Genomic DNA, 10,092 nt, shown 5'->3' with positions numbered 1-10,092 from the left:
AGATGCATAGTTGGCAGAGATTTCTCGAAGATGGTGTTTCTAAGAAGACAAGCCAAAGAAGTTGCATCGGAGACCCTTGATGATTTGAAGACTCAAGGGATCATGCTAGTTGCCAAATGCATCTTATACTTATGATTTATATATATTGTGTTTATATATGATTGAATTGTATGATAGATACATGTTTAGGATTTCAAATGTTGCGATGATTAATTAAGTTCACTTAAATCAACCAACATAGAAACCCTAGGTCCCTATAATATTGTGCCAAATTTGCCATTCCAAGAACGACACTTACCGAACTAATGCCCGTGGTCATGGGCTACGCCAAAGCGAGGCATCACCACTTCCCTAGGAACGTAATGTATACTAGGTATACATGTCGTCTTGGTTAAGCTCAACGATATCAGTAAGGAGTCCTTAGATGTCGTGGCAATGGAGATAAAATGTCAAGGAAGCATTAGATGCGACGTTTTATCGAACCAAGAGTAGCTTGGAGCTATTAGCAATTGGATTGCTTACCCTAAAATATTAAGTGTTAAGACAAGCCAAAGCATGCTTAATAACTTTTTGATTTTGGGATCTTGGAATCATTTTATTCTCGCCTAAAAGGGACTAATGTTAATGCGTGGATAAAATGTTCAATAAGATTGAAAATTTGCATGTATGTTTTAAATTTTAAACTTATTGGTTTATGAATGGTTTTCCATTTCGAATTCGTTCAATTGTAGAAATATGTCTGCAAGTAACTAAAACAACATCTCTATGTGCCTGGAACTCCCTGACAAGTTGGCTTTTAGCCTTAACTTGGTCAACTTCAAGGGATGAGAAGAGGAACTCAGGAAAACTCTTCGGAATTGTTCCTTGGAGTGCAGTCTTGATACTCCCATTCCAAGCTTCTTCTCTAAGGGAATCATGAGTGATGAGGCTCATGATAAATGGTCTTCCGATTGCAAGAAAGTCTCACGACTAATGGCTAATTCCATCCGGGATGATTGGAAAGAAAAACTCTCCTTCTATTTTCCGAACATGTTCCTCAAAGCACTTAAGGACATTGTCAATGTGAAAGTCACCAAGAGTGACAATGGCAACTATGATGGACTCGTGTTTGATGTGACTAGGTCACTCTCGAACATGAAGATAAAGCCACCGAAAGTGGGTTATCTTGCTAAGGAGAGGCGTCGGCTTTGGTCAAGGGTCTACAATACCAAATTAAGACCCGGTATGCCCCTCCAACCTCATGTGCTTGGAATGACTAGGCTCTTCAAGCACATGCAGCTTCTCGGAATCTCATTGGAGGATGAGATGGCGGGTCATATCTTGCTTGCTTCACTCCACTCGAGTTATGATGCACTTAAAGTGCATATAGCTGCGGGAAAGGAGACACGCTCTTTAAAAGAGGTGGTGTAATTGCATAACCGAGCCACCTCCTATAGAGCAACCGAAAGGCCCTTGAGAGCAAGGAATTGAAGAGGGAGTTCAAGAACAAGGTGAGATGCGATGCTTCTATTGTGGTGGGCAAGGCCACTAGAAGAGGGAATGCAAGCTCTTCCGAAAGGATGAGGAGGAGAGGAATGTTGCATCTGCCTCAGGTATCTTCATTAACACTTGTGTATAAAGCTATTCATAGGTATTGGATACCATGTGTAACTCACTTTATGTTTCCTTTTCAGCAACTACAAGCGGACGACAAAGATGGTCTTTCGATCGTGCTTGTGGGCACATTTATTTTGTCTATGGCTTGTAATTAACTATTCTTTGTTTCTCATTCTTTTGAACATACTTTTGATCTATGGTGTTGGACACTGGGTTACTTTGATCACAAGACTTAAACAATGGTTGTTTTTGAAATGTCTGTCTTATATGTTCAATAAAATTGCATGTTTTACATATGATTAGACAACTTAATGATACCGCCAAAAGAGCTAAGACCATTGAGTCGAATCAAACCTACTTGTGGCATTGTCTTCTTGGCCACATTAATATCAAACGCATCAAGAAACTTTTACATTAGGGTATTCTTGACTCATTCGACTTGGAGTCGTTTAAAAATTACGAAGGATGTCTGTTAGCCAAGATGATAAAGCAGCCATTCTCCAAGTTGGGAGAAAGGGCTAGTGACTTATTAGGTCTAATACATACGGATGTATGTGGATTAATGAGTTCACCTATAAGGAATGGTTGTCTTTATTTCATTACCTTCATGGACGACTATAGTAGATATGGCTATGTCTACCTTATGTCGAACAAATCTGAATCTTTTGAGAAATTCAAAGAGTTTCAGAGTGAAGTTGAAAATCAGCTTGGCAAGAAAATCAAAGCACTTCGATCGGACCGAGGTGGTGATATTTGAGCCACGAATTCGACGATCACTCAAAAGAAAATGGTATTCTTTCAAGGTTGACACCTCCCGAAACTCTACAATGGAACGGAGTGTCCAAACGGAGGAATCGAACCTTATTAGACATGGTTCGATCAATGATGGGTCTTACTGCACTTCCTATCTCTTTCTGGGGACACGCACTTCTAACTGCGGCATTAACACTGAACCGTGCTCCGTCAAAAGTTGTCGAAAAGACTCCATATGAATTATGGACGAAGAAACCTCCACGGTTGTCTTTTCTTAAGATTTGGGGTTACGAAGCATATGTCAAGAGATTAATTTCTGACAAACTTCACCCAAAATTTGACAAGTGTTCCTTTGTGGGCTACTCAAAAGAAACCAAGGGGTATTACTTCTACAACAAATCCGAGAACAAAGTGTTTGTTGCTCGTGATGGTGTCTTTTTGGAGAAGGAACACCTTTCCAAAATGACAAGTGGGAGGAAAATCGAACTCAACGAAGTTCGAGAGGTCGAGCAATAAAGTCAACCTGACAAAACTGACAATCAAAGTGCTTTAGAAGCAGCTAATGACATTGGTCAGTGTCAAACCGGCAATGCAACTGCTTTACCCTGCGTAGGTCGCAATAGCCAAGATCTCAACCAGACAGATACCTTGGTATTGTCTTAACCGAAGATCAAGACATCCTATTTATGGATGGAGATAAGCCAGCAACATACAAACAAGCTATGAAGAGCCCCGACTCTGCAAAATGGCAAGAGGCCATGAAATCCGAGATGGACTCCATGTTTGGAAATCAAGTCTGGGACTTGGTTAATTTTCCCGAAGGTTACAAACCTATTGGTTGCAAATGGATTTTCAAGTTGAAAATAGACAAAGACGGAAATGTATCTATATACAAAGCTAGACTGGCGGCAAAAGGTTACAGGCAAATTCACGGCGTTGATTATGATGAAACCTTTTTGCCAGTCGCAATGCTTAAGTCCGTCCGGATTATCCTAGCGATTGCTGCATATTACGATTATGAAATATGGAAAATGGATGTCAAAACCGCCTTCCTTAATGGGATTTTGGAAGAAACTGTGTATATGACACAGCCGGAAGGTTTTGATGATCCAAGCAATGCTGGGAAGGTATGCAAGCTTAAGAAGTCCATTTATGGACTAAAGCAGGCAAGCAGAAGTTGGAATCTGCGATTCGATGAAGCCATTAGTAAGTTTGGTTTTATCAAGAATCCAGATGAGTCTAGTGTTTACAAGAAGGTCAGTGGGAGTGACATCACATTCCTAGTCTTATATGTCGATGACATATTACTCATTGGAAACAACACTAAACTGTTAGAGTCCGTAAAGGGCTGGCTTGGTAAGTGCTTTTCAATGAAAGACTTGGGAGAGGCACGGTACATATTAGGCATCAAGATCTATAGAGATAGATCTAAAAGGATGATTGGATTAAGCTAAATTACTTATATTGATAAAGTACTGGCTCGATTCAACATGGAAGGGGCCAAGAAAGGGCACCTACCCATGTTACATGGCATAACTCTCAACAAGAAGCAATGTCCACAGACACCTGATGAGCGAGAGAGGATGAACCAGATTCCATATGCTTCACTTATTAGATCGATCATGTATGCCATGATATGTACTAGGCTGGATGTATCGTATGCCTTGAGTGCTACGAGCCGATACCAATCAGACCCAGGAGATGCGCATTGGACTGCTACCAAGAATATCCTAAAGTACCTAAAAAGAAACAAGGATAAGTTCCTGGTCTATGGTGGTAGTAATGATTTGGTTGTTTAAGGTTATACTGACGCGAGCTTCCAGACTGACAGAGACAACTCCAAGTTGCAGTCAGGGTACATATTCTGCCTAAATGGAGGAGCGTTTAGTTGGAAGAGTGTTAAGAAAAGCACCACTGCAGATTCTACAACTGAAGCCGTATACTTGGCAGCTTCGGAAGCAGCTAAGGAGGCAGTTTGGATTCGTAAGTTCATTAGTGAACTTGGTGTTTTACCCTCCATCAAGGGCCCGATAGACCTCTATTGTGATAACAATGGAGCTATTGCTCAGTCCAGGGAGCCAAGGGAACACCAGAAGGTCAAACATGTCAAGCGGCGATTTCACATGATAAGGGAATGGAAGTCCGAGGGTGAAATCAGAATTTGTAATGGAACGGACGACAATGTAGCCGATCCATTGACTAAACCTTTGCCTCAAGTGAAGCACAACAAGCACGTTGAGGCAATGGGAATCAAGCATGTTGGAGATTGGCTTTGATTTCCCTGTATATGTGTTTTAATTAAACTTGATGTCTTAATGTAAAACACTATGTTGAACCATTCAGTTTTCGAGCAATTAAATTTTCTGTAAATTTATCCTCCATTTCTATTTATTTGTGGTTTAGAATTAAATAATGAGTCCATTCGATTCTTGAGAATATTCAAAACAGGGTATCAAGACCATGTCTTGGATAAAGAAACACCTGTTAAGTGAACATTGAATATTTCAATCAAAAATTATCCCTAATCAAGGTCATTTAAACGATGGACGATTAATGACCACTTGAGATTAGTGTGTAGTATGATTTATAGCACCGTTTCTTGTGCTACGAGGACATGATTGTCATAAATCATTTGCACAAGTACTAGTTTGGAACTGTACCGGATTGACCTATGAGAGTACTTTAAGAGATTAAAAAACCGTCATAAGTACATTTCTCATTATAGCTATCAGAACCTTTTTCCTCGACCATGAGTATTGTAAGTTCTCTTATTTGAGTACTAGTCGTTTTGATGTGGTCAAACGTTTGCCGTAAATGGGGATTATAACAACAACACTCAAGCGACTAGGTCCTCTTAGTAACGGAAGCTTACAGTACAAGACTAGGAATGTTCCCCTATTAACAATAGGGAATATGTCTTTGTTGTTTACAAGGCCTCTCGAAGAGCGAGACTATGAAAATGCATGGCCGTGCTCAGATGGATTTTAGAAATCATCTGCTTATTGACAGTCAAACTCGGGAATCGAGAAACACTTCTAGACGTAATAAGGATGATGAAGAATCTTACCTTATAGTTCATGAAGAGACATTAAGCGACATAGGAAAAGGGCTATACACTAATTGCACACTTATTCGGAAGGACAAATGGGAGATTGAAAGGAATGGTGTCCTTCCAACAACTGTATTATTTCGATAGAGGGTTCGGATTATTAGAAAGCTAATTCTTCAGTGAGGTTGTGATCGGAATGCCTAGGTGGAGGCTGCTTCCGATCAGTAATATTAATGCATAATTAATATTACGGCTTAATCTTGACTGAACCCTTCGGGTCGCACCCCAATCGAATAACCGATCCGAATCGACGAATCAATCCGAAGGATTAGATGAATCATTTGAGTATTATGAACAAAGACGTCGGATATCGAGCTTAGAGCGTCGCAAGTCGAGTCGATTTAGAATTTGACGAGACGTGGAATCAAGCAAGCGACAAGTACGAGCCAAGCCGTAGCATCGCATTGGTCTAGCCATGTGAGTGCTGGGCTAGGCGAGGTGCCAAACCGCATGCTTGCTAGCGTGCCTAGCATTGCCTAGCACATGCACATCGCACAGCACAAGCATCGCAAGATGCTTGCCATGGGCATGTGTGTGTGGCTGGGCATGCATGGCTGGGGGTGCTTGCTAGCATAGCAGCACCAACCGCATCATCGCTAGCATCGCATCATGCTTTGGCATTGCACAGCACAACATCGCAAGCCATGCGTGCTTGCTAGCGAGCAGCACCAAGCACTCGCCACATCGCATAGCAGCACCTAGGAGCATCAGCTCGCATGCATGGCTTGCTAGCAGCACGCATGCGTGGGCTGGCTGGCTCGGCTGCCCAGCCTTGGTGCTAAGCGCTAGCTGGCAGCCAAGGCAAGCTGCCAGCCAGCCAAGTGGCGAGGTGGTGCGGGTTTGTGTGGGGACCAAAATTGAGGGTTTGGCTTAGGGAGCAAGGTGAGTTGGTCCCCCCTTTGGTGGTCCTCACCTACTCTCTCCCTCCATGTGACACTTGGAGTTTGTTGATTGCCTTGCATTTTTATTTGTTTTTTATTAAAATAGAGGAAAAATGAAAATCTCCCACATTGATGGGAGAAGGGAGATCAAGTCTCCATTCCCAATAAATACCCAAGTTTTGGGTTTGGGAAAAATCACCTGAGTTGAACTCAAAAAGGCATCTCCTTGAAAAGTGAGAAAACCTTTAAGTTCGTAATACTCTAGTTTTGTTTGGTCAAGTCCCGACTAACCTTCAGGATTAAGACCGTTCGGGTCGGGTCGAGGGAGTGAGTCGTAGGAGGCCGTCGCACTTGCGAGGCTCGAGCTTTGAAGTAAGAGCTCGTGAATCAAGCGAAGCACGCGTCAAGGGTAAGAATGTCTTTATTTTCTTTCTCTCTCTTATGTTGTTAATAATGTGATTGCATGTTTAGTTGCTTTGATTAATGAGCGGGTCGGGGGCGGGTTTCTCTTCCGCGCAGCGTTGGACACTACAAAACCCAACATTTTTACCTCGGCTGCGATGTCTTGGTTCTTATTCGCGGAGTAATTCCGTTTCTTTTGCTTAACTGGTCGACATGTGGGGTTAACTTTAAGCTTGTGAGAGATGAGGTTCGAGTCAATCCCGGGCATGTCTGTTGCCGAGATGGCGAACACATCTTTGTTGTCTCGAAGGAGTTAGATTAGTTCAACGCGGAAGCTCGGATCCAGTCCGAGCCCGATGCTGACACATTTTTCAGTATCCCCTTCGGCCAACTCTATTGATTCAGTCTGATGGTCCAGTTCCATAGTTTTGGCACCAAACTTTCCACAATCTGGCCTGTTGTCAATATCAGCAGGCATCCCAGACTTCTGCTGGTGCTTTGAGTCTTTCAGCTCAGACGATGAACCAGCTTTTTCATTCCCCAAAGATTTTACTTGTGCTGGGGTGCCTTGGGCCTAAGCACTTAAGCCCTTAGGCTTTTTTGCGCATCGGTCCTTTTCTCTTTCTTCCTCATCATCCTTGTCGCCGCGACGAATTTTGGTTGGATTGAGGTGGTTACATCTTCGGGCCTCCTTTTAGCTGCCCTGAATTCTTTCGGAGTGTCCCTCGTCCGAGACATATATCATCATCTGATGGTACGTCAAGACGACTCCTTGAATCTCGTGAATTATGGGTCTCCCCATAATTACATTGTACACAGACGGAACGTCCACGACCAGAAACTCGGCAATGATATTTCGGGCTGCTCGGCCTTTGCCGACGGTGACAGGAAGAGAATTTTTTCCATCAGGTTATGTTGAAGAACCGTTGAATCCAGATACCGACAAGGGTACTGGAGTCTGGTGCTTGGTCTCCAACTTCAGCTGGTCAAAGGCTCCCCGAAAGAGGATATTTGCACCACTACCACCATCGGCAAGTGTTCGCCAGACATTGTGGTTCGCGATGCCTGTAATAATTACCAGCGAGACATAATGGGGGTATGCCACCCCCGGCAGTCTTCGGCTGTGAACGTGATGTTCGGCACCGGAGATTGGGGTGCTCGGATGTCAGCATGATTCACTTGATGGTTCAAGCCCCTCAAGTGGCGTTTTAACGCATTCCGAGAGCAGGTTCCTCTAGAAATGACAAGGATATCAAGATTGTCTTTGCCTTGCGGCTTGTACTTTTTCTGGGGGAAATCCAGTTCCTGCCGAGAATCTTTTCCTGCTTTTTTCTCTTCGCGGCGGTCCGCGAGATATTTTTTTAAGTAACATTTTCGGACCATATCCTCAATCTGATCCCTCAGCTGGATACAATCCTCGGTGTGATGCCCAGGCAATTCATGAAACTCACACCATCGGTCCTTGTTTTTCTGCTTTTGCCACGATGGTAGTGGCCTCGGCCTTTTGTACTTCTGCTCATCCTTCGTTATGCTATAGATCTTAGCACGTAGAAGGGCAAGAGGAGTTTATGATTCATATCTCCCCAAGAATGGGGTTTTTTCTTTCTTCGGCTCAGTAGCCAAGGACGGTTCTGAGGCTTTCGCCTTCCCTTTCCTCTGGCCCTGGCCTTCGAACTGCTGTCCTTTTGCCTTCCTAGCTTCGGATTGGAATTGGGATTTGGTTTTGTTCCATTCTTCGGCTCGGATGAATTTGTCTGAGGCATCCAGAGCTTCCTCTATGGTCTGCGGTGGATGCATGACCATGAAGTCAAAGAACTTTTCAACTTGCAGGTCGTTCCGTAGTGCGAAGATGATTAGCCCTTGGTCCAGACTTGTGATTTTAGACGACTCATTACTGAAGCGAGTCAGATAGTCTAGGAGGCCCTCGTCCTCCCCTTGCTGTAGACACATCAGTTCTATAGTCGTTTTCTCTCGGCGATTTGCCGTAGAAAACTTGCTCTTGAATTTGTTGGAAAGATCATTCCAACCAGTTATTGAGCTTTCCATTACTCCTTTGGTGATCCACGTTTGTGCAACACCCTTAAGAGTGGTTGGGAAGTACTTGCACCACGTTGCCTCGGACCTTGGGTTAAGGTACATGTGCCCCTCATAAGAGGCAATGTGATCCTCCGGGTCCGAAGTTCCGTCATAAGTGACATGCACCGGGAGTTTCACCATTGGCACATTCTCCTCTAGAATCCAGCTTTGGAAGGGTGAGCTGGTAGGAACCATTACGACCTTTCCTTTGTGTCTAGCCGATGAGACCTCACTTTTCCCTCTCAGAGAGGTGGAAGTGGTTTTTGTCCCTGGCTGTGACGACTTGGGATAGGGCTCAGTTCCCTTTGGGTAGGGGAGGCGACTATGCACGCTCATCTCCCTTGAGCCAAGACGTTTGTGAATGTTTAGGTGAGCAGGCTCTTACCACGCGGAGGTGGTATTGTTGTTTTTGTAGCTCTGGGAGTTCCGGTTTTCGGAATTTTCAAAGAACTGAGGGTTCTTTTTCCTTTCTTGTTCTGTCCTCCAAGTGTCCTCCTCCCACTTATCCCCGAGCTCCTTGAAGGATGGAGCCCGTCCACTTTCCTCTTGGTCAGTCCTTCTTCTCAGGTTTCTTGGCGGAAGAGGGGAGTGATCACGGGTTGTTGGTGGAAAGTTGCCTCCTTGGGCCTTCATGAGGTCCATGAAGACCGCGACGACTCTCGCCACTTCTTCCGTAGAGGGCCCCGCTTGAGGAGTTGTTCTCGATTGAGACCGAGAATGGAGGCTTTGTGGAGGACTCTTCGCATTTGACTGACTTGACCGATATGAGCTACTCGGCTGGTGAGTATGATGGGACAGTGATTTCTCCAACGCTGCCTTTTCTGAGAAAGAGGGAGCTTTTGAAGAAGACGAAGAAGGCTCCGGTGATGGTGGAATAGGTGGATTCCTTCCCACCGTAATTGGACCTTTCCTCGAAGAGGAAGGATCGTTCTTCTTAGTACTCTTGGCACTTTTACCACTCTTAGTCATTTTTTAGCTAAGATTGGTTGATTTTGGCTTATTTTTTAATGTCTATCCCCACAGACGGCGCCAAATTGTTTCTATTTGAAAACAATAAGACCTTCGGATAAGCCCTTTTCTAGGGCTGAAGACTGAACTCGATCCAAGTTATGGTTGGGCCGAGGGTTTCCTGCACAGTGAACACACGTAAAACTGGCCTCGGGGGTTGTGCCAAGGAAGGCCCCTCCGATGCCGAAGTCAGTACAGTGTCAAAGAGAGAGAGAAAACTATGTAAGAGAATTTAATGCTTGAGGCTTAATGTGAATGAATGTAAGA

General features: G+C 44.0%; 1 protein-coding gene across 1 annotated transcript; it reads right to left on the bottom strand.

The window, feature by feature from the left end:
* Nucleotides 1-8,307: 8,307 nt before the first annotated feature.
* On the bottom strand, nt 8,308-9,012 carry LOC110719775. Its single transcript, XM_021898754.1, has one exon. It carries the CDS (start codon nt 9,010-9,012, stop codon nt 8,308-8,310), a length of 705 nt encoding a protein of 234 aa, XP_021754446.1.
* Nucleotides 9,013-10,092: the final 1,080 nt, after the last annotated feature.

The sequence above is a fragment of the Chenopodium quinoa genome, unplaced genomic scaffold (genome assembly GCF_001683475.1).
Source record: "Chenopodium quinoa cultivar QQ74 unplaced genomic scaffold, ASM168347v1, whole genome shotgun sequence".
NCBI lineage: Eukaryota > Viridiplantae > Streptophyta > Magnoliopsida > Caryophyllales > Amaranthaceae > Chenopodium > Chenopodium quinoa.
This window is presented reverse-complemented; position numbering and strand designations above follow the sequence as displayed.